This window comes from Dromaius novaehollandiae, chromosome 12 (assembly GCF_036370855.1).
Source record: "Dromaius novaehollandiae isolate bDroNov1 chromosome 12, bDroNov1.hap1, whole genome shotgun sequence".
Classification (NCBI taxonomy): domain Eukaryota; kingdom Metazoa; phylum Chordata; class Aves; order Casuariiformes; family Dromaiidae; genus Dromaius; species Dromaius novaehollandiae.
The window spans coordinates 18662343-18686231 of record NC_088109.1 but is presented as its reverse complement, the minus strand read 5'-3'; the positions used below and the strand labels follow the sequence as shown (position 1 = coordinate 18686231).

Below are 23889 nucleotides of genomic sequence, written 5' to 3'. Positions count from 1 at the left end.
GGAAAAGAGGCGCGTGCTGACGGCGCTGCCTCTCCCCGCAGTGCTCCGTGACGTGCGGCAAGGGATACCGGCAGCGCCTGGTGTCCTGCAGCGAGATTTACACCGGCAAGGACCACTACGAGTACGGCTACCAGAATACGGTCAACTGTCCCGGCACGCAGCCGCCCAACGTCCAGCCCTGCTTCCGCGGGGAATGCCCCGTTTCGGCATCCTGGCGCGTCGGCAACTGGGGGAGCGTAAGTTGGACACTTCTTGTTTTAACTGCAAATAATTTTAGCGAGCGATGGAAAGCTTCGGGGGGGAAAAAAAATGATGGATTGATCCTGCTAGTCTATGTGTAAGAGCAAGACTTGGGAACCAGCGGTAGGCCAAAATGCTGCTCATTTGAGCCTTAAAAGATTTTTCTTCCTTTTTTCTTTTTTTTCCTTCTTGCCAATACTGGGATAGGGCAGGGGAAAACTCAGCCTTTCTGTTAAAGTTATTTGTGCTGAGCTGTTCCCGGGGCCTGAACTGCAAGATCAAATTTTAGTTAAAGCTATAACATTTCACTTCTTTGAGCTTCTGACGTTCTTTGAAATGCAGTGTTTCTCCCATAAACTTGATTTATTAACGCAGCTCAGGCATTTGTAGGAATTTGTCAAACCTTTACAAGGCAACGAGGGTCAAGTCGAGTAAAATGTAGTGAAGATGTTGTAGTAAGCGGTGGAGCCGTTTGAAACTAAGTTCCTCGTGCCCCATAGGAAGTCTCAGGTTCTCCCCATGAGTCAGGGCGGAGAAGTTACAGCAAAAGGCTCAGTTTCCATGGACTGGCATTGCCTCCCCCCCATATTCCAGCGTAAAATTTCCTCGTTAACAAAAATTCTTTGAGAGGGGTATACATTTCAGAGAGCAAGTTCTTCCTCCTAGATTTGGGCTCCCCAATGTATCAATGACCGTAAAGTGCCATGACCCTTCTCATCTCTGATTTTCAAAGGAGTTTAGCTAGAGTTACCATCACCTTTGATGGGCAAATATGGAGCCCTGCTCTGCTCCTTAGTTAAGTTTTTTGGATGTGGGACTGAAAAAGAGTAAACGCCAGGCTGTGAGTAACCTGAGCTGTTGAAGAGTATCTCGTTGTGCACTAATGTCGATTATGTGTTTCTAAACAGAGGAGCATCTTCATTTTCGTGGTGGTCTAACCTATTACCTTTAGAAAGAGCTGCTTTTTTGATCTCCAGTACTGAAAGAACAAGTCATGGAGGGCTACCAAGATGCTCCTCAGGAAGCATTTGTGCTCGTCCTGCTTTAGGAGGCTGGTCCCACCTGTGATTTACTGCACTCAGGAGCAGCCAGCCCAGATGAGCTGTTACTCAGTAGCTCTGGTAACTTGTATTATTTCAGCCTTAAGACTGCCCTTGATTTGGGACATTCAGGGATGACCCAGGGCATGCACAGGTCTAGCCATTTTTCCAGAGGGTGAAGGGAGAGAGGGTGTTGAGGCTGAGTTTTTCAGTTTTTTGGATTAAAAAAACAAAGAACTGTGCTGTGTTGGTTCAGAGGACCCAGCCAGTAACCCAGACAGTGTTTCACAGCCACAAGGAGAGCATTTCTAGCGTTCAGGCCTTTTAGTGGATGTTTCTATCTTGCACAACCTTCCTCATATGAGAAGGGAACATTTTTGCTTGAGCACATGGTTCACCTTCACTAATACTGCCTTATCCAGCAAAGTATGTAAGTGCTCAGCTTTAAACTAGTACGGTAGTCTTCTCGAAATAATTAATGATGATGATAATGAAAGGATTAATAATCAAAGGGATTGCTTGTATGATTAAAATTAAGCCGGCATTTGAAGGCTTTGCTGGATTGGGGCCTTTGCTGCTCGCCCTTAGTACAACAGAAACCGGCTGTCTCTGTTTTTCTGGGCCAGAGCCCATGAAGCCTTGGGGTAAAACACGAATCCCGGCCTTTTATCTTCCAGTGCTCCGTAACCTGTGGGGTTGGCGTCATGCACCGCTCAGTGCAGTGTTTAACCAACGATGACCAGGCCAGCGGCCTGTGCCACGCGGATCTCAAACCTGAGGAAAGGAGGACATGTCACAACGTCCACGACTGTAAGTCTGTAGGTTTGCTCCTTCCCTCGCCTTTCTTATGGCCTGAGTTTCCGCCCAACTCCTGGAGATGCGCTGTGTTTCCAAGCTTTGGGACGCATGCGACGAAGCACTGAGGCACTTCAGGGAACAAAATGAGTGTGCTGTTCTGGTGCTTTAGATGCCTCACGGAAGAAATTTTGATATACAGTTGCTCAGTGACTACAAGTATTTCTCTTTCGTTTCAGGTGAGCTACCCAGGAGCTGCAAAGATGTTAAAAATCTCAAAGGTGTCGCTGAAGATGGTGAATATTTCCTTAAAGTGAAAGGAAAGACATTAAAGGTGCATTTTGGCAACAGATTGATAGTTTATGCATTTCCCGAAGGTGTGAGAGGACCCTGCGTGTGCTCTTTACCTCCACTCTTGCCTCTTCTGCCTTCAGTTTTCCAGGCCATCCTTTGACACGTGATGCCTGACCAAACTGTGGCTTGTACCCCTCAGGTGTATTGCTCTGGGATGCAGACTGACAACCCAAAAGAGTACGTGACCCTTGTAAATGGGGACGCAGAGAATTTTTCAGAAGTGTATGGATACAGGTAAGAAATCCCTTAATTCCGACCCTCTCAAAGCTTTTCTCTTCTATGGCAATATTTTTTCCGTCATGAGTAGGAAGGGTCTTCTTTTGATTTAGGTTACATAACCCGACTGAATGTCCGTATAACGGGAGCCGGCGCGAAGACTGCCAGTGTAGGAAAGATTACACAGCAGCTGGGTTTTCCACCTTCAGCAAAGTAAGGCTGGACCTGAACACTATGCAAATAATAAGTGAGTAAACACAGGGCCTTGCCATTAAAAAAAAAATGTTTATTTTACACAACTATAGTGTAACTGCAAGCCAGCAGAAGTAGTCTAGTGAGTAATATTCCTAAGCTCTCCTGTTGCAGAGCTGCTTTTTAACTTGGTCGCTGATTCGATACTCCATGCTTAGAGAGGATAACTTAAGTAAATCAGAAATGCTCTTACTGTTTCTCCTTCATCCAAGAAAAAATTACGATAGTTGCTGTCGCACTTGTTCTGTAGAATGAGTGTTTGCGTGCTCCCAGCAGACCAGTTTATTTTTTGAAGGATTTTGGTTCATTTAGCATCCCATTCTTAGACCGGACGCGGACAGAAAGTGTCACCAGGGAGGAGCTGGCCCCCAGTTTGCACACAGCCATGTCACCAGATCCCACCGCGGGGGACTCCTCTGGGGCCAGGGACGCAGCTCTCGGCTGGCGCTAGCATTGGTGCCGCTGGGACTGATGTCCAAACGCGGAGGATGGAGGAGCTCTCGGTGGGCCTGGTTTTCCCGTTGGCTCCAGCGGGCAGAGTCAGGCCGAGGGGAAGTAGCTCGTGCTGAGATGGATGGAAACGGTGCTGCGGATTTCCAGGGGAGCAGAGGGGACCTCAGCTCTGCCGTACAAGCCAGAAGCCTGTCGCTCCCACCAGCATTGGTGCAAGCCAGGAGCATCTCCCCGACCCCAGGAGGAGCCAGCAGCGTGCATAGAGTTTCAATCACTTTATCAATTTCCAGCAAATGTCTCAAAAATACAACATATTGTTGAGAGTTCATTCAGTGGAGATTTTTTAACAGCTCAATCCTCTCTCATAAAGTGGCTCGTTATCTGATAGTTGTTTCTCACTCAGTTTTCAAGCCATGAGACCTCCCGGTCTATTAATCTGTAAAAAGCTACTAATAGTCTGTAAATGGTCCTAGGGAAAGATCCCAAGGGAACCACCTCCAGGGGGAATTTGATACCACCTCCCTTTGCATTTCAAAAGGAGCTGGGCACCTACCTCTGTCAGGCAGGAGCTATCTCAAATCCCCATCTAAATGAGTCTCAGTTACTTAAGAGCCATCCAGAGCAAAATACCCAAATTCCCTTTGAAACCCAGGCTCCGTTGACTCGGTCGTAGGGAACACAGGCTCTGGGAGCAGATGGGGAACAAGTTTTGAGACAGTGTTTTGGTTTTGCTTAAAAGGAAGATTTAGAAGGTCCCGTGTCCTTTTTGTGCATGGTTGGTTCAGATCACTGGGAAGTTTTCTGGTAGAGAAATATAGCCAAAGTCATGGATTCTACTTTTGTTGTTATATATACCCAGGCCCTAAATCACTAGTGTACCTGCATAGACCTGTAAATGTAAGCATATGAGCGTCCTATTAAATTCGGTGAGATTGCTCACATGCTGAGAGTCACATGCATGATGAATTGGGGTTTTAATATTAAAAACGCAGCAGATGAGATCTTGACTCTCAAGATTAATGTGTGAAACCAGCTCTAGTGAATTTAGACATTAGCGAAAAGCATGTTTACATTTTTTCGTCTCTCTCTTCCTGCATCTTTCTTCCCGTTATTGACCAACTATTTTCCACAGCAACTGATTTGCAGTTTGCACGGACGCATGATGGACGACCTGTTCCTTATGCCACTGCTGGGGACTGCTACAGTGCAGCCAAATGCCCGCAGGTATTTGACAACAACCTTTCTTAGGAATTGGTGCCATTTATTATGTTCCGGCCCTCTATTAATTATTCCTGATCATGTCAGCCAAACTCCAGCGAGTGTCACATTCCCATCTCAGCGGTCCGAAGCTTTTCTTTTTGTCTGTACGGAAAGTACTTCCCATTTGAGCATGAAAATGTTGGCTTATGATGATCAGGAGCTGGGGAAGGGACGGCTTTTCATGGGGATGGGCACCGCAGTTTGTCGAGGCGCAGCAGTGACCCGGGAAACTTTCCTACAACCTAGGAAATGCTCCAGTATCCATCAGGCTAACACAGTTGCTTGGAAGAAATAGGCTTTCCCATTAGGAGACTAATTAACATTCTGTTACAGCTGGGTTGCTCTGTGTCCCCTGCACATCTAGCTTTTGTGGCACCAAAGGGGATGATAAGTGATACGTTTGGATAGTCCGAGATATTTGGTAGACCACATTCATAAGGGGCATTAACTAGGGAATCACAGCAACAGACGGAGGAGGGCAAATCTCTCCATCTCCTTCCCTCCATCCTTTTGGAGCTGGCACTTCTCCGCACAGCTCAGTGGCTTTGGGATTGACTTCTTACCTCGGGAAGGCTCATGCATGCTAATATGTGTCTGCCTGACCAGACAGTTTGCTCCTACCTGAAAATCAGTCCTCCCCAGGCAGCGAGCGCATGGAGCAAAGCTCAGGGCCACCTGGTAGTCTGCAGCATCGGGGCCGTGGTGGACTCTAGGTCAGCCTAGGACTGTGGCCAAAAGGTCCCTTGTCACTTCTGTAAACTGGCAGTCCTGACCACAGGACTCGGGGTTTGCCATGGAGGGCAAGGAGGGAGGCTTTGGGGAGGATCTGCACTGGATGCAGACATAACCCTTCATTTTCTGTCCATTTTGTGTATTTTGTGAGCAAGAGCAAATTAAGTGAAGGACACTTTTAAGAAACAAAGTGAGAATTTTGATTTTACTGAAGGTTTTTTTTTAAAAAAAAAAAAAAAAAAAAAAAGCCCAGTGGAAAATCAGGACAAGAGTGCCCTCTCCAGGTGAGGAGGGAGAAGGGAGAGCGGGCTGGGCGCTCTCCGGAGGTGCCTTTCCCATCAGCTGCTGGAGCATGTCAGGCACCACAGCTTGCCTTGGGAAAGCCAAGAATGCCCTCAGCTGGCAAAATGAGAAAAAGCAGTGAAAAACCAAGAAAAAAAAAGAAAAGCACTGAAAACCGGAGAAAAAAGCCCCTCCTTCGCTGCAGCCACAAACAAGAAGGAATTCCTAACCCGAGTCATGCTGCAGTTTGCACAATATGTGCTAATCACTTGCAGAGCTATGGAAAATTGCAAACTTTGCCGGAAAGATCTTGTCAGAAAAACGACACGGTGGCAAGCTGTAGCGGAGGGGAGCTGGCGGCAGCAACGTCGCGTGTCCTGGCCGAAGGCCCGTCTCTTTGGGGATAATCAGGCTTGTCTGCTTGTTTTCCTTAGGGTCGCTTCAGCATCGACCTTTACGGAACGGGCCTGTCGTTAACGGGAACGGCAAAATGGCTCTCACAAGGGAATTACGCGGTGTCGGAAATTCAGAAATCCCCAGTAAGTTTTAATTCTAACGGTGGTCACACCTGCCGAAGGGAAGTTTCTAATTGCCTCCTGTCACGTTGTCTTTCGCAGCAGCGTTCCTCCAAGTGAAGGCCATTAACAAAAAATCTAACATCCGACATGAGAAATGAAGTGTCACTCATAATTGTGTGCGAGGTCGGGGGTGGCCCTGGCGGGTTTAATTCAATGGGAATTATTGCAATTAATTAGTGAGCCTGCTTAACTGTGAAGCTGAAAACACTGAGTGCTGTGGGGCAGACGTGTCTTTAATTAGTTGTCTGAATCATCCAGCAAGGAGCCTGCGTGCGGCCTGCGGGACGGGGATCACTGTCTGCATCTGGGCTGCAGAATGGTCACCAGAAAGGGAGGCATAAAGCACTGGGACGAGCTGTGGGGTTAAGGTGTTTGCTTAAATGATGGGCAGGACTGGGCTCAGACTGCTCGTTGTCTTGCGAGAGAGGCTCCTAAGCACCAAATGAGTTCCCCCGTTAGGAGTTGTTCCAAAACATGACTGATAAAGTATGGGGGACACGTGCCTTCCAGCTGGGCTGCTCTCGCCTCATCTCCTTGCAAGAGATCAGAGTCACCCAAGCTTTCACAGAATGGTTGAGGTCGGAAGGGACCTCTGGAGATCATCTAGTCCAACCCGCCTGCTCAAGCAGGGTCACCTAGAGCACGTTGCCCAGGACCCAGTCCTGTCCTTTCCATCTCCCTGGCTCTGGTGAGCCCGTTGCCAGTATGAGGCTCTTGAAGGACTGTTTTCAGCAGAAGAATTGAATGTCACTGGTCAGCTCAGGCCGTGGTAAAGCATCCTCCAGCACAGGTATATTAGGTATAGCACAGACCCCCGCAGGTTAGTTTTGGCAGGTGCTGTGCTATTCTTCTCCCCTTCTGAAAGGAGAAGCCAAGGCAGCTGACTTTGGGGCTGCAGAGAGGATAGTGACACAATTACAGTTGGCAGAATTAAATTGAACCTTAAGGGACAAGGAATCTAAGAGATGACTTTTACCTTGATCGCCTGGTGGCATCTGTCAAGCGCTGCTCCACGGGCGTAATTGCCAGCAGGAGCAGAAGAAAGAAGGGAATAGCAAGAAGAGATGATAGCAGCCCTCTGCAATCACAGATCAATAGTGTCAAGGGCAGGATGGAGTTCGTTTTAAAATAAATGCTTTGTGCAAGCTTGTCCTGCACTTAAGTCCAATTTTCTGGTAATTGAGGGTTGAATTCTCCTCAAGAACTCTCTGTCCATTGTAATGACCAAGAGGAGAAAGACTGCGCGGAGGTGTGAAAAGGAAGGCCAGATGTAGATCTTGCTTATGCCAATATTAATCTATTGACTTGAAACTGGAGCCATACTGTGTTTGCCAGGCTCTCCTGGAGATCAGGCCAGCCCAAGGACTGCTCTGAGCTTTCTTTTGTCTCCTCTGGTTTTGGACCTGAGGATGAAAAGATGAGTAGAGAAATGCAGAGCTGCAGGGGAGCAGCACCGTGATTTTGCAAACTGCGTATCCTCGCCACATCACTTTCTGTCTCATCCCAGCTCTGGAGCCATGCCAGGCTTTTCTCTTCCAAACAGATTTTTCCCAGTAATGTCTTCAAATACCCTTTCCGTTCCCTTTACATGCCCAGTCACAAGTGAGGTGCTGTTCTTGTCTGGATGTGTTGTTTCTCCTGCATGAGTCAACGACTAGTTATTCACTGTGGGGGCAAGTTGGAGAAGGCAGATGCTTTTGAGTTATCCCTTCAAAAGGCTGTCTCCTTGAACATGTTTCGATGTGATAAATCAAAAATGCCCTTTATTTGTGTTCACCATCTGACCTGATAGTATTAAAGGGAACCACATTTGCATGCATTTAAATATAACTGTGATTTTGTAGATTGATTTAGTGCATAATTTGTTTTCCTTCCAAGACATTTTCTGTTAAAAACTCTGGCTAGAATAACCCATGCCTGGACCTTTAGCAGCATGGAGTTCCTGAGCCTTTACACTGCTGTGAGACATTATTTCTGATTTTGCCTGCAGGATGGTACCAAAGTAGTAGGAAAATGCGGTGGTTACTGTGGAAAATGTACTCCATCATCTGGAACAGGCCTTGACGTTCAAGTGTTATAGTAATGGTAGGTTCCCAGCCATTTCCGAATTAAGGGAGACCTTTCCAAGAATGTTTTGTGGAAGGAACAGATCGGGCAATGTTTTCAGAAGTCTCTTGTTTTCCAGAGTCTGCTCATCACATAGGCCTAGGGTTTAGCTTTCTGGACTGATGATGGGCTTGCACACGGCCTGCCACGGCCACTGCCCAAACAGCAAGAGTAACTGCAATACTCTCCCCGTCTCACCACCCTCTTGGACACTGCTGCACCCTGAAAAGCCAAGACGCCGTTATGCTTTTGCATGTGTGGCCGATAACTCTTCCCACCGCGTGTTAAGTGGCCTGTGGTGTAGCAGCACTGTTTCTGCACCATTAAAACATTTTCTCAGGGAGCACAAGTGACCGTCAGCAAAACAGCGATGCTGAAAGTCCGCACCAAGCTGTCAAACACAAACTGAGGCAGCCGAGGAAATGCTTTTTCCTCCTCTGCTGGCTCCAGCTCTCTCAATCTCCAGTCCTCCCAGTACCACTTACAGGTGCAATGTTTTCAAGAGGAAACGTGACGTCCAAGCTGACGGCACCGGCTTTGGCTCCGTTCTCATTTCGATCTCGGTAGTTAGAGGTTTTGAAGGCAAAGATAACGGTGTTACTCTAACGCGCAGCTTGTCTGTGTTTTCCAGGTTCTCCGCGAGCAGACGGCTGAGATGAAATGGATGAAGGATAGCGATGCAATACCTCTGCCTTCCACTTTTTTTTTTAATCTGTTTATGTGTGTATATAGATCGCATATTCTTAATGTACAGTATAATATTTATGTTTGGAATTATTTATTTTGATTTAATATTTTTGTACGTAAAATCATTATATTAAGGCTGCTTTTACTATTTTTATTTTTTATTGTTAAATCCTGCAGTCAAACCACTGCATTTTACGTACTCTACATTATATGTAGCATTATGACAAGTGATACTTTATTGTCACTGTATTCAGTTGTTTACTTTCGATCAGTAATTTTCCTTCAGTTATGGGCTGCTCTGGCCCTTTACGGTGCTACACAATCTGCATAGGGGTATTTTTGGCATTTCAATCTGTCTTCGTGTGAGGAGAATAGACAAGATGTGCTTAAATTTTATTTTAGCGATCAGGCCGACAGCACTCAAGGAAAACATGACAACGAATACAGTGCTAGTTGCATTAGCAATCTTTATCTTTTAGGTATGTTTTGAATTTCACATGACCTCTGTGGCCAGTGCTGAAAGTCACTGGTTTGGTGCTAACATGGTATTTATTAACGCTCTGTAGTTTTAGTTACTTAAATCCGGTGCCTTTATCAGCGAGGAGAGGAAGAGAACAGGAAAAACGGTCAGCGCAGTCGGATGAATTAAGATCTACCCCAGGGTTTGGAAAACTCCTGAGGATGGGTTGTGAACTGAACCCCTTTTTTGTAGGGCTATTGAGTGAGCTTTCTTTTTGGGGGGGGAAAACCAAAAAACGTGCATTTCTCTCCTAATTGCTCCAGCCGGCAGCGGGGGCACTAGCTCACGCGGGAGAGGCTGGCGAGGCCGTCTGCTCCCCGCGGAGGCTGCCGCCGGGCGCCCCTCGTCCCCGGGGCAGCGCCGGCGGCGAGGACCGGTGCCTGCGAGGCGTCCGCGTCTTCCCACGCAGGCGCAGAGCATCTGCGGCGTGCCAGGCGGCTCGGGCTCGCGCCAGCCAGATCGCTCTGTACCCGCGGATCCCCCCGCTTCGAAAACAGGCTGCTCGACGCCTACTCCTGCATCGCTCCGCGTCCTCCTGCAAAGGCATCTGCGCTCCCTGCCCGCCGCCGGCCTGCCGGGAGGTGCAGACCTGCCGCTCGGGGCCCGCCGCCTCGCCGCAGCGCGCCGGCCCGGGGGGGATGTGACCAGGTTATTTTTGTAGTCTGTGACTATGTCCCTTAGCTCTTTCTCCGCGTTTTTACTTAGCAATAGGAAGGTAGCACCCGTCCGCCGTTCGTTTGGGGGCAAGGGGGAGCACAAAGTGCAAGGAAAGGGGGTTTTTAGCCCCAAAAAGGGGGGGTTTAGCCCAAAATTGCCAGCCTTTGGGTAGACCAGAGGCTTGTCTGCTAATTCGGCTAAGTCTGAATTAGGATGCGACCTGGGGGTCTCTGGTGAGTCTTTTATCTGCCACCACGCTGCTCCCATCGCTGGTGGAAGAGGCATCAGTCGGTCCCCAAACAGCAGGATCGCTAGTGGCGGCTGAGCAGACCCCTGGGATCGTGCCCCCGCCTTCGCCAGGCTTTCTTCGCCGTGCAGGATGAGGCCTGCCGGCTGGATCGTCAGGCATCGGCACGGTCGTGTGCACCGGTAGACAGCGAACAGGCGAACGGGGCTGTGTTAAAGTGCAGCAGCTGAAGGACTGGTGCTCTGCGCGTGCTCAAGCATGTCCCCGCGCGTCTTCGTGACACTGAGAACGATCTGGGACTATCTTACTCATAATGGTGGGGTTTCTTGGTTTTATAGTGCGTAAAATAAGTGGCTATCATCATATGTTAAAGACTGATACTTCACCTATTTTGTATGCTTATGGGTAGCAGTAATAAATTAAGCGTTTCTGAGAAAATGCCAAAAATACCATTTCAAAGGTCAAAGAAAAAAAAAGGGAAAAGGAGTAGTAATGGAATAGTGATTTTTTTTTTTATGATTATTGCTCATGTATAACTTCTATAGGGGAAAAGGGAAAATTGCACTATGAACTTTAGGGATAAACAGTGGTGCTTAGAAAGTACAGGCATATTATATTTTCGCTAATGAAGTGAATGGCTATTTATAAAAAAAAGTATTATTTAGACCTGTACACATTCCTTTCTACCATATTGTTTCATAACAGTTATTAACAGAGCAAGAGAAACCTAAAAAAAAAAAAAATTAAAGAAACTATAAGGGAAAAGTTGATAGATCATGATCTTTTGATTCATTAATGGGTTTCATTAAATAGGAACAAGCTTTGAGGACCAGAGTTATTAGACATTTCTTGTTCAGGAAACAATCCTGGGTCTTGTATATCAATGCCATTATTTTTCTACGAACGTTTTTTTTGCAAGCACTTTCCTGTACAGTGTTTCTTTTCTTTCTGATTATATTCAAAAGGAAATGAAAAGACCTGTAGGACATGTCTGTATGGTCTTTCTGCCTTTGCCATCGTATTTCAATACCTGTGTGCTATTATAGAGGCAAAATACTTTGTACACAAGGGAATAATACATGGAATGGTAAACATTCATTTCTGTGCTAGTGTTTATTTTCCAAGCTTTGGGTCACTTGTTGGGTTGTCTCATGCAAAAGGAATGAGGGAAAATAATAATCTTCTGGATCTGGAGCCCTGCCCCGAGCCGTCCTTGGGGTCTGTGGTCCAGGGACTACGAAGGTGAGCGACCGCAAACCCCGGGCTTGCAGAAGGCATTGGCCTGTGCCCGAGGAAAAGCAGGACCCAGCCCTGCCTTCTGCACAGACCGCAGCTCCCGTAGGTCCGTCCGGGAAGGGAAGGGCCCGTGGGACAGGGTGTACCCGGCACTTTTCGGAAGGGTTTGCACGTGTTCGGCCATGCCGCTGACGTGTCCCCCGTGTGCCACTCTGAGACGTCGGGTATCAACGTCATGCCAGGAAATCTGTAAGAAAAAAACATCTTTTCTGAGTTTGAAAAAATAGTTTAAAATATATGGGAAGATTCAGGTAGAAGAAAGCTGTTATGGGATGGCTGTAAATCGGGGTGCCCCTCGGGGAGCACTGCTAGCCCCCACATGGCCACCCGCGTCTCCTCCAAGCTATCGAGTTGTGTCCATCTCCCGCAGACCCCGTCCCAGATACCATGTCACAAGTAGTCCTTGTCTAAGCTGAACATACCCCCACTCAGTTTTTTTAATCATATCAAACCAGACAAAAGCAAAAATGTGGCAGCAGTCACCAATGTCTGGATTTTTTTTCCCACATCCCCACGACTCCTGGCCAGTCGCCCCCGACTCCTGGAAGTCCTGTTGCTTCAGACCTTTCCGAACGCGTTACGGCCCCCTGATCCCGCACGGTCCTTCTCTCGCATGACCAAATACCTGGAGCTTTGGCACAACAAAATATTTCAGCGTATGCTGAGTTTTGCCCTTACTAATAACCACTGTAGTTTCCATCCAGATTCACTAGTAGACTTGAAGGCCAAATTTAATGTATTGGAAAACCAAAGTGTTTCTCTTTCATCATCTTTGGATTTCATCTTTGGAAATAAAGCTACATGCAAGTGCTAAATCCAAGAGCATGTTTTTTGCAATTACATATTATTAGGGATACAAATATACCAGACTTTTTCCTAGGACATTAATTTATTGTCCTGATGCTAAATCAGCAATTACACATTTTAAAGGAGTTTTTTTTTTTTTTTGTTATCTTTGCAGCCTATAAACATATTAGCTATTTTCAGATAACATACTTTTAGCAAATTTTGACTATGTCACAATTCTCTTCATTAGGTAATTTTGGTGTTGATGATAGCAAAAAATATGGTTGCAGATTATTGAATTCTAGGGGCTTGACAGAAAAGCATCTACTTCTGAGCTGAAAGGCTGATTTTCTGTGTTGTGGCAGGTAACACAAGACCCAATTAGTGTTAGCAATTACTCAACTTTTTATAAACAATTTTATGTCAACACAGCCCCAAATAAGGTTTAGTGATTAAACAGCAAGGCTCAGAGATGGAGCTATAGATGGCTCTGGAAACGAGCAACCTATAAATGGGTTGTTGGAAATCAGCTCTTAATTTCTCAGGCAAAAAATATGTTGTCCTTAAAAAGCTGCTTTAGCGATAATTGTGACGTCAAGCTGAGGAGATGAGGCCTGAAAATGATCAGCTGCAGGGTCTAATTGCCACCCCGCCAGCTCTTAAGGCTGCGAGGTGGAAGGAGAGCCTTGCTGTAGTGTCCCAACTGTTGGCAATTTCATCTGTGGCCTGAATGACACCTGCTTGATAGGACTGGGTTTAGCAAAGGCCAGAGACTCCCCAGTGCTGCTGTGGTCAGCCCAGGCAGCTAAAAAAATAGCTCTGAGCACCAAAATTTGCTGGATTTTTTGGAACAATCAGATGTGTGAGGGTGCTTCTGCCAGGGAGGCTGAAGGTAGGAGGGAAAAAGCTGCATTTTCTGTCCTCTTTTGTATGTTCCTCTTGGTTTTGTTCCTGGAAAGGAAACAGCTTTTTCAACATTGGCAGTTCCAGCCCTTTTCAGCTTCTGTGTTTTATTGCAAAAGAAGAGATGATACCATACCTTGTACTGCCTAAAACACTGTCAAATGTGGAAAAGGGAATGTAGGATAATTCAAAAGTCTGAATATTACTTCAGACTTTAAGTGACCAATGTTTTGAAGGTGTCTCTCTCTTTCATCCTTACCTTTAATGTAAGATTACAAAGGCTTTAGGGCTGCCATGAAATTAAGCAGATGAGGGTTTGTGTGCTAGTGCCCCTAAATCAAATTCAACCCTTCAGCTCTGTATAATGCCAGGGTCATTTTAACACTCTTGACACTTCAGTCCAGTCAATCTGCCAAAATGTCAATGTTCTGCTCCAGCCTCATGGTGTGGTCTGCCATGACTAACTGTTACAGAAATGGGCAATTACTTTGTTTCTTCCAGCCTCTCCTCTGTCCCCCAGCATGGACACTTTCTTCTCCATGGAAAAATAAAATGCCTTTTGTTAGACTGTTAGAAATGCATATCTCAGGTCAGTTAATAATTAGTAAATAAGTTAATAATGAAGTCTTAGTTTTAAATTGGGGTATTTACTAGAAAACATTCTCCTGCATTTTCATGCTTTGAAAATGATATTGAAAAACTGAGAGAGGTAGAAAGGACCTGTGAGGACAGCTGGGTTTGAAAGATATATTTTGCACAGAGGCACTACAGACCTGGTCTATTGGCTCTTCCCAACATGACTCCACCTGCTGAGGAGGTGATTGAGGGCTGACTTGGAGAAAGCATCTCTACAAGAGGAAGAGTATTAAGGTGAGAGAGTTCTCCCTTTTACCAGGCACAGGAATTCAAATAAAAATAATAGTACCCCTTAACAACGACAGTCATTAGCAATTGAAGTAGCTCAGCAGAAGTAGTAAGCTCTCCCATCACTTGAACTCCTAAAATCAAGAGAAATGTCTTTTAAAGAAACACATTTGAGTTAATCCAGAAGTTGCTAACCTGAGTAGTGGTTGGTTACTTAGTGGGAGGGGATAAGTCTTTTTTACTGCACAAATTCCAGGATACAGCTCTCTACCTTGCGTCCTGTGGGAAGAAGATGATCATCAAAAATGGTGCCTGCTGGTCTTCAATCACTGTTTTCTAAATGTTTTGGCCTATGTTGAATAACTAAGGTGATGAGAGCCACGGCATTCAAGGAGCAGACTCTCTCTGCAATGGTGAGATGAAGAATGCTGACAAGTTATGTTTGGCCTTCATCAAATAGTTTGAGTTCCCACTTCAAAGTGGCTTATTTTGGGAGCTATTTTATATTACCAAACATAATGACCAGTTTTAAAAAATCAAAAGGAGAACAGAGCATTGTTTTGACCTAACCCATATGCTGCTTATACTTCATTCCTATGAAATGATTTCTGCCTCTCCCGAGTTATCCATATTGGTTCTGGAGTGTTTAGACACATGATTTATTGACTGAATGTACATAGAGATCAGATATAGACCATTTTAAGCCAGGGGAAGGTGGAAATGGATTTCTCCTTTGTGAAGCTCACTCAGTAGTTGGACCTTCAAGGCCACGGCTGGGTACAGAGTGCAGAAGTTGAGGCATGGTGTTGTAAATCTGTTTTCACCGTGAAAACCTCAGTTCCATTGGGTGCCTAGGTGCCCAATGGTTTGCATGTTAAGTCTCCTTGCAGACTTAGGCATATGCCTAGCTTTAAGGCCTTTGCTAAATTTACCTCAGCAATGATACCAAGCTGCAGCTACTTAAATGTTTGTTAGTAGTTGGCATCTTCATCTTTGACAAGACGGTGAAGGGACGAAAGCCAGAAGTCTGGAGCATAATCCCTGAACACAAACTCCTTGTATGGGTGTGCTGGGGGAGGCAGGGCTCTGTGCATGTTCTCCCTTGAAATCATTACTTGGCTCCATTCACATGCTTATTATTTCCTCATCCTTCTTTAATCTGTGACTATGTTTCAGACGAGCAATTAAATTAATCAGGCCTTTGCTGCATTGTCCTTTACTAATCCATCCTTGCTGGCTTGCTGACCTTTTCTCTTTGAAGCTATTCCCCGCTTACTGTCTTTCTTCCCCCCACCCACATGCAGACAGGAATATTTTTTTCAGTAAAACGCTTCAATTGCTTTCGTTCAGGGTAGCAGGGAAGGAGGGATGGATTCCTGCAAACAGACTGGCAAGAAGCAACGTGTCAGTGCTAGCAGCCACTCATGGAGACCTGCCGCAAGGGTCTCAGCAGCTGGCCCTTCGGCGCAGCGGCTGGACTTGCGGCGTTAGGGACACGCGACCACGCACTTGGCCCGTGCAAGCCTGGGCAGCATCGCCCTGGTGGCTGGTGCTGCTCTGTTGCCTCTGAGGTGGGTTCCTTGCAGAAGGTTTTCTACTGCAAAAATGTGCCAAACGGTAAAAATCTATCCCTGGTTGAAAAAATGCAGATTCAGAAGGAACATACTTGCCTCTGCTGGAATGGCAAATAACTGAGCTCAGAAATGATAAACCACAAACAGTGTGGGCTGAGTCACTGTAAATAGGTGCAGTTATAATGGAGGTATGTTCACTGCCAGCAGCAGGGAAAAAGTGGTAAGTCTAAGCCTGTTTTGCTGTGAGAGTGGAGGCGAGTGTCCTTTCTTCTCGCCTGCTGCTCCCCGAGAGGCCCTCAGCAATGGTGGAGTGCAAGTGGTTGGTGTCTGTGCTGGGGCTCGGCTGCTGAAGGGCTCTGCTGTGCTCTAACTTCATCCCTCACTGACTGCTGCTTTCACCCTGGATTGCTCCATATGCCAGATTTCCCCAGATCTCAGGGGCCAGTGCAACCAAATCAGTGGCCAAGAGGATCCAAGGAAACCTTGGCTGAGAGGGTTGCAGCAGTTGGCTCTATGCGTGTCACGGTTGAGCTGTCCTTCCCCATCCAGGTGGGGTGAGTGGAGAGGCGGTTGTGCCAGCACATGCTTTGCTTTGGACATGTTTCTTGGAGATGTTCCTCAGCTCTGTGGATGGACTTGCCTAAAGCTCTTTGGAGCATCTCAAAGCACTTCCAGCAGCTCTCATCGACTCATGCAGGTTGGTACTCCTCTGTGTGGAAGAGGGTGTGGGTGCGTTTTGTGCTCCTGCATAGCTCACCCGAAACTCCTGCCGAGAGCCGCACGCCCGTGTGGGCAGAGGCTGACTTTGTCAGGTGCCCTGGATTAGCTGAAAATTTCCTCTTCTTCATCAGCTTTCCTCCATGTTGTGCAAATGGTATGTGAAGCTTTTAAGGTATGGCATGCATTTGGGCTTGGCTAGTTGTTTTTTCTAATTTGATCAATGCCTTTCAAGAGCCTAAATGTACCAGAACATTTAATTTGGGAGTATCACAAGCTGTAGACAGGAGGTAGGTCCTTGGCTATTTGCCTTGGCCAAAGATCTGGTATCTCCAGCTGGGGGAAAACTGCACAAACAGACTGGCAAAACTCATGCCCAGAAGTGTAGCTGTTCCTGGCACTTCAGGGACCACAGGCATGGTTTTCTGAGAGTTTTCCCTTAGATCAGGTATTTAACTTTTGCCTGATTTGACTGCTACCTCCCCTCCATGACTGCTGGCTGTCTGCTCTTCCTGGGCATCTCTATTTGTGATTCATCAGCAGGTTTCAGTCGTGCAAAATGGGAAGAAAAAGACTGTTTTCCTTTCCCCAATTAAAAAAAAAAAAAAAAGACAAGTAAGCGGCTTAAAGAGCAAAGGGCCTTTCCCCCTGTGGGATGGCAAATGATCCCTCTGAGGCACCACATAAAAGGTGTGGTGCTCCCAGTGCTGCCCCAGGTGAAGGGCAGAATGGCTTCGCTCCCGCGGCTGACCCTAGTTCCTCCTGCCTTCACTGCTAACACTGCTCAGCAAGGTACCCCAAATAGATATTTATGTAAAACTTCTTTTTCTCTCTCCCTGTTCTTCTGGAATAGTCCTGGAAGCATGGAAGAAGTGTGGCTTTACAGTGTAAAGCAAATAATGCTGCAGGATCGCAGGAGACCTCGTGGGAGGGAGGGGAGTACTAGGAAGTCACTTGTTGCTATAGCGCAAAGACTCGCTTCATTGCTTTGTTTGGCCTCAAATTGCGAAGAATTAAGGAAACGTATGAACCGGTATAATCTACCACCCATCTCTGCCCAAAGGGAGAGGCGGGACAGGGCTATGCCTGAGGGATCTTGATCCTGACAGTGAAGAAACCCGGTTCTGGGAAGAGCTGTGACGCTGCTGGTGGTGAGCAAGGGCCTCCAAGGGCAGAGGGACACGGAGCCAGGAGCCGGAGGCAGGGGAGCAGAGCCGCAAGCGGGATGGAGCCATACTTCTCCTGCTCTGCCTCCAAGCAACTTCGCAGCGCTGGCACCAGAGGGCATTGAAGATTGATTTAACATCCGCACAGCATGGGATCAGCTGCGAACCGTCCAATGGCCCCAACTTTACCGGGATAGGGTGACTTTTTCTTTTCCTTTTCAGTTTTATGTTTTCACTCGGCTCTTAACTTCGTAGCAGGTGTCTGTCTCAGCACAGTCGAACTGGTCTCTAAGTTCTACAGGTGTGAAGTCCAACTCCCAAATGCTATTTATGGGCAAACTGAAGACTGCCTTCAAAATTAACAATAGATGACTATAAATCTTACTTGGTTACCTAGCAACTAACACAGTAAACTGCTAAGGTTAAAAGGAGAGGGGTTATTTGGAGATACCTCGGTGAGTACACAATGGCCACTTGCATTCCTGGGTGGGAGGACAAAATATTCGTGTCATATTTACAAATTACTGTATTGATGAAAGAAATAATGTAAAATTATTCATTGCTGGTTTAATCAAAATACCCCATAACTGACAAATATAACAAAAAACCTGCTTGTATTTTAGTCAGATGGGTGGGATAAACAGCCCCCTGCAAACGTATGGCAGTCTGCAGAAATGATGCAATACAGCAGGATCTTGGTAAGTTGCTAAGCCCAGTTTGCTGTGGTTTCTGACATCTGAAGTGTGTGTATTGCAGATTAACAGTGTAATAAATGCTCCAAGTAAATTTGACCAGTATGAGTCTGATGGAATATGCTCGAGGAAAAACCTACGCAGTGCAAAAAAAAAATAAAAAAGTAACATAGCATGAATCATCCAGGCCTGGGTTCCTGTTGTGCACGGCACAGATTGAAGCTCCATATCCTACCTTAAACTAGGGTTTATGCATAATCTTTTCTGCCAGCAGTAATTGTAAAGTCTTGCAGCCAGAATGAGTGGAAACACTGAATTGTCTCCCTTCCAGAAGACCCTGGCAAGGGCACACTCCCCTGGGAAGGAGGGGCTTTGGTCTGGGCAGTAAAGGGGATGCCAGGTCCATAGCACACTCCTGCAGCAGCTGTGGCATTTAGAGCCATTTTTAAGCCCTCTTTTTGTTACTGAAAAGAATTTTGGATAGTTACTGTCTAACAGCAGTCAAGTTTGTGGCATCCTCCACCCTGAAGGTAATAGGAGTCGCACGAGCTGTAATGCCCCTGAGCAGGGTGCTGGCAGGAGGAACCGCGAGGGCACCGAGTGCTCTGTAGAGGCCAAATTCACCTCGACACGGTGCAGGGGAGAAACGAAGGGGTGCAGTGGCCAAGTGGGAGCTGCTTTTGGCTTGCTCCAGGCACTGCATGTTCGTGGTACTGCTGCCCAGTGCCTTTGTGTGCCATAAATGCACATTTCTGTAATACCAGGTACAACAGGGGCAGGGGAAAAAGAATGTTCCTGTCCTCTTCTCCTTGGCAATCCATAACTTCAAAAGAGAGAAAAGAGACCTTCTCACTGTGCGGGAGCGGAGGAAAGAGGGGAACAGGTTTAGGGACGAGAAGGGCTGTATGATGTCTCATTGCTAGGCAGACTTGGTTGAAACAAAAACGGGGGGGAAGATGATGTATGGAACAACTTCAGTGACAGCAGAAACAACAATTTGTCAGAAACTGTCTGGCATATATTATGTACAGCTCTTTTTCTTTTTTCCCTGAGCCTATTTGTCAGTGGTATCTGACATCCTCCCACCCCAAGCTGAGTCCTTCTCCTGTGAAGAGGAGAATTCACTTAGTTTTGACAAAACCCTTCTGAAAGTGCCTTTTGTGGCAGCACAGGTAGACCTGGAGGTGTTTGTCCGTCCCCTGCCTTCCAGCGATGCCAGGACACGTGCATCACCCCCCCTTGAACATGGTGAGAGCCACCGCGTGGGAGCTGATTTCCTGGGAGCTCTTTACTCCTGGCAGCTTTTCCGGGGGCGGAAGGAGAGGAGTGTTAAGGCCAGCGAGATAATGTCTCCCGTGTACATCCCAGGGACGACGTGCTGCCTGGCTCTCTCCTTCTGTGGCTCTCGCAATGCGGTATTTGAGCATCTCAAAAACATGGATCAAGCCATCCTGACGGCCAGGGACCTTGGAAGGACGTGGTCTCCCTCTGGCCAGCGCAGGATGCACACTGGTGGGAACGGGGCTGCTGCGATTGAGGGGTTGCTCTTGGGAGACTAGCAGGCGAGAGGCATCGAGTGCGAATGGGTCCCATGGATGCCCCTGTGGACCAGGGGGATCTCCGCTGTCCTCAGCACTGATGCCAGCTGGGGTGGTCACAGGCTGGCCCTGGGTTCAAGGAGCCCAGCTGACTTTGGACCCCACAAACCCCTTCCCTTGCTCCAAGTTGTTTTCCATGTGAAGCCTGGTGCCTTCAGCAGCAGCGAAGCCCGTGGCAGGGAAGAGCGATGGCTTGCAGCCACGGGACAGCAGGCAAGTTTGGTGGGCCCAGGGACAGCTTGGGCTGGAGGACCGGAGTCCTACCTGCCTTTCTTTAAAAACTGATTTAGGACCTGCGCCTTCATCCAAAGCCTGGTGCCATGATTCAGCGCAGCCACACCTCGAAGGAATTTACCCACCAGCTCTGACTTACTTTTTCTGTTTTAAACTTATAGCAGATGTCCTCGCTAGCCGCGTTATTGAGGGCGCACAGCACTACTTGCAACAGCAAAAGCAATTAAAAAGGATTTGCAGGTCACCTTTAAAGCATTTCCCACAGCACACTGAATCTTGTTCTAAGTCCTATATCCAATAATGCTTTTATTTTGGCAGGTTTAATTGGAGTTTTAAATATTCTGAACCTTATGCAAGACACCCAAAGTGCTGGCAAGTCTGAGGCCCTCTCCTGCAAGTTGCTTGTTCCCTGAAAGCCTGTTGACCTTCAATAGAGATGATGGCAACTCAGCACCCCTGATATTACCGTATCATATATTAGATATAACACATGTGTTGGGACATTTTAGTATGAGCTTGAAGCCCAGCCCATAATCAGGTGCCCACTGTGTGACAAGATGTACGTTTATTTGAAAGGATGGCCTCCACCTCAGAGTTTATAAATGTATGTATGCACCACTGTACGAGCAGGGATGAGAAGGAGAGCAAGAAGGAAAAGGAGGAAGAGAAAACTTGGTAATGGGAGCAATAAGGGGGAGCTGGAAGGTTTCACAGGGCTGTCAATAGGCTAAGGCAGCCCCAGGAAAGGAGAAGGGGAGGGATGCCAGGGCTACATGAAGCTTGCTGAGAAATCCTGTGGAAAAGAAAAAATCCCTGTCTTTTTTTTTTTTTTTTTTTTTTAAGGGAAGCCCAACATTTATGGGAGGAAAAAGTGAAAGTCGCCCTGAAACTTTTGCCCAGAACACAGCAGAAGGCAACCACGCAGCTCCCAGCCTCCTTCCAGCCTCCCAGGAAGAAAAGATACAAGTGAAAAACCGACAAAAAGGAGAACTGATTAAATGAAAAAATTATCAAAGCATTACAGTTTTAACCAGCTGCGAGGCAGAAAGGCGAAGGAACAAAGCGGAAGGGAAGGAGGGGACGGAGATGACAGGACGTGCGAACAAGCAGAACCGCCGGGGCGAGCCTGTGAAATGCTAATGGTGAAGCCATCCCACCTCTGCCACCAGCGAGCGCCTTGATTTCTCCTCCCTGCGAGCGTTTCTGGGGACCCCTCTGCTCCACGAAGCCCGCTTGCCCCTTGCTGCCCCCCTGCCTGTTGTTTTGTTCTGCTTTGTGCCAGATGTGCGGTTCGACAGCAGTCCCCTGCGGGCACGGGCTGGTGGGTGGCCGTGGGGCTCCTGCTGCAGGCACAGCAGAAACCGGCTAATGCCCAGGCCACCCCACGAGCTCCTGGGGCTCTGGCCCCTGCAAAACACAGGTGTTTTGTGTCCCAGCCCAGGAGCTCGTGCTGCAAACGCATTTCACCTGACCGGATTTCTCTTGTGCTTTGCTAATAATTGTGCAATAAATCGATGCTCAGTGAGCAGTGAACAGAAGCTCAGTGGGGATCCAAGCTGTTTGCTCACTGCCTTTCTCTTAGCCACTAAAAGCCCCCCCACGCTGTGCAGACTGCAATGCTGAATGGTGTGGCCAGAGCTGCAACTTCAGCGTTTGCCCCTTTAGCTCTGTGGGCTTCGCGGCTGCAGAATCCCACCTCTGCTCTTTGAAATTTCAGGTTTTTCCTGAAAACTCTCGCTCCAGAGCATTACGGTCGCGCCTCACTGCCAGGCACAAGCGGCCGGGCACCGTGTTTCCCGAGCTTGGCGACGTCCCGGGACCCCGCCAGCAACGGGAGCGGCGCGGTGAGGGCGGTTAACTCTGAAGCGGAATGATGGCAGCGTGGCGCAGCGCCGAGCCGGCCGAGCCGCGGCGGGAGGGGGGAGCGGCGCGGGCGCGGCGGGCTCTCCCAGGGCGGCGCCTGGCGGGCCGGGGGGCGGGGAGGGGAAGGGGCGGCCGCGGGGGCGGGCCGGGGCGGTGCGGGCCGCGCCGCCGCGCACTCCGCTGCGCTCGGCTGCGCTGCGCTGCGCTCGGCTCCGCGGCGGCCCCGGGCGCGGCGCTGCCATGTTCGGCCGCGGCTCTCGCAAGCGGCTCTCGGGCCGCGGGGTGAGTGCGGGGCGCGGGGGGTCCCGGCCGCCCGCCCTCTCCTCCTCCTCCTCCTCCTCCCCCCCCTCCTTCCTCCCCTCCCCGCTCCGCCCCGGCGCGGGCTGCGCGGTCCCAGCCCCAGGTGAGCGCCGCTCTCCGCCCCCGGGTGCCCCGGCGCTCGTCCCCCCCGTCGCGGCGCGGGCGCTCCCCTGCCCCGGGCACGCTGCCCCCTGTGCCCCTTCTCCCACGGGTGTGCCCCCCCCCCCGGGCGTGCTGCTCCCACGGGTGTGCCCCCCCTCCCGCGTGGGTGCTCCCGCTGCCCCCCGGTGTGGGTGCTCTCCCCCCCCCCCCCGGGTGACCCCTCCGCTCTGTTGCAGCTGGCGGCGCCGGGGGAGCCGGAGCGGGGCCAGCCCTGCACCACCTGCGGCGACCAGTGTCCCGGCTTCGCCCTGCACAAGTGGAGGTAAGGCCTGCCCCACGGCACCCGCCCCACGGACCCCGACCCCCTGCGAGACCCCCGCTGCAGCCCTGCAACAGGTCGCCCCGCTCCACTACCCTCGTCTGTGCATTAGCTGCCTAAAGGGATAGGGAACCCCCTGGCAGGGCGCGCGTGCGGGGATGGCATGCGTTTCCAGCTATTTTTGGCGTGTATTTTCATAAAACCAATCCTGCCGGTGCCTCGCACCACAAGCCCTGGCCTCGGGCCGGGACAGCCCCTTCCCCCTCCCCGACTCGTCCTGTCTAGAAACGAGTTCCTGCTCGTGGGCGATTTGGGACTTAGTGATGTTAAATCTTCTGAGCTGTGGGCTCCAGAAGCTGATGCGCCCGGTTTAGCAGGCCAGGGAGGCCTTGGTGGCCTTTTGACCTTATTTCGTAGGCTGCGCCCTCTTCTTCGGCATCTGCCGCGCGCCGCTCGGCTCCTGCCCTACTTCAGAGCCGCGTCTCGGCGGATTAAAACGCGGGCTCTGAGCGAGGAGGGGGGCGCCGGGCTGGCTGACTCCCGTTGAACCTCGAGGCACGGTTCAGCCTTGCAAATCTCCCTTCCTGATGCCGTTCGCATCCCGGTTCGGGGAGCGGGCAGGTCTCGCTGGGGTCCTCCAGCCTCGTCCTCCGCAGGTGCTGGTGGCACCTCCGAGCGCCCCGTGTCGCGGTGTCCCACCTCGTGCCTTCAGGAGGTGGAGGTGCCGGCTCTTCCCGGCCGCGTCTCCCCTGTGCGCTCGTCTCCAGTGGGAGCTGTGGTCTCCCGACGCTGCCTCGATGTTCTGGATCTGCCACGTGTTTGTGTTAATAGATTTATAAGGTCACCCCGAGTGTCTTCAGGGCTTATCGGATGCCTTTGCATGTCCTAGCTTTCCTCGCCGCTGGAGTTTGGGGCAGCAGGTGTTGTCGCAGAGGGCTGTTACAATGCTTAAGAGCACCAAGGAGAACTTTTAAGTATGGGCTATGGAGAAAAGGGGTGGTTGTCAAAGCTGTTCTGTCTCCGGTCCAAGGCGCCGTGCGATGCTGCGGTTTGCTC

At 49.1% G+C, this 23889-nt stretch overlaps 2 protein-coding genes across 7 annotated transcripts in view; both read left to right on the top strand.

Annotated features, from left to right (window-relative positions):
• Positions 1–11517, top strand: part of ADAMTS9 (ADAM metallopeptidase with thrombospondin type 1 motif 9) — an 83142-nt gene extending 71625 nt beyond the window's left edge. For 3 of the 5 annotated variants that reach the window (XM_026109967.2, XM_064519140.1, XM_064519142.1), the window contains 9 exons: positions 42–236; positions 1958–2090; positions 2315–2409; positions 2569–2663; positions 2759–2892; positions 4483–4574; positions 6059–6163; positions 8193–8287; positions 8940–11517. In XM_026109967.2, the coding sequence (XP_025965752.2) occupies positions 42–236; positions 1958–2090; positions 2315–2409; positions 2569–2663; positions 2759–2892; positions 4483–4574; positions 6059–6163; positions 8193–8282 (939 nt within the window). In that variant the 3' untranslated portion in view covers positions 8283–8287; positions 8940–11517. Of the gene's footprint in view, positions 1–41; positions 237–1957; positions 2091–2314; positions 2410–2568; positions 2664–2736; positions 2893–4482; positions 4575–6058; positions 6164–8192; positions 8288–8939 lie in introns of those variants that run through there. The other 2 variants (XR_003260722.2, XM_064519141.1) reach the window with 2 other exon arrangements.
• Positions 11518–22227: 10710 nt separating this feature from the next.
• PRICKLE2 (prickle planar cell polarity protein 2) overlaps positions 22228–23889 on the top strand; it is a 107438-nt gene continuing 105776 nt past the window's right edge. Inside the window, exons 1-2 of one of the 2 annotated variants that reach the window (XM_064519135.1) lie at positions 22228–22394; positions 22751–22836. In XM_064519135.1, coding sequence (XP_064375205.1) covers positions 22353–22394; positions 22751–22836 — 128 coding nt within the window. In that variant the 5' untranslated portion in view covers positions 22228–22352. Of the gene's footprint in view, positions 22395–22464; positions 22516–22750; positions 22837–23889 lie in introns of those variants that run through there. The other variant, XM_064519138.1, reaches the window with a different exon arrangement.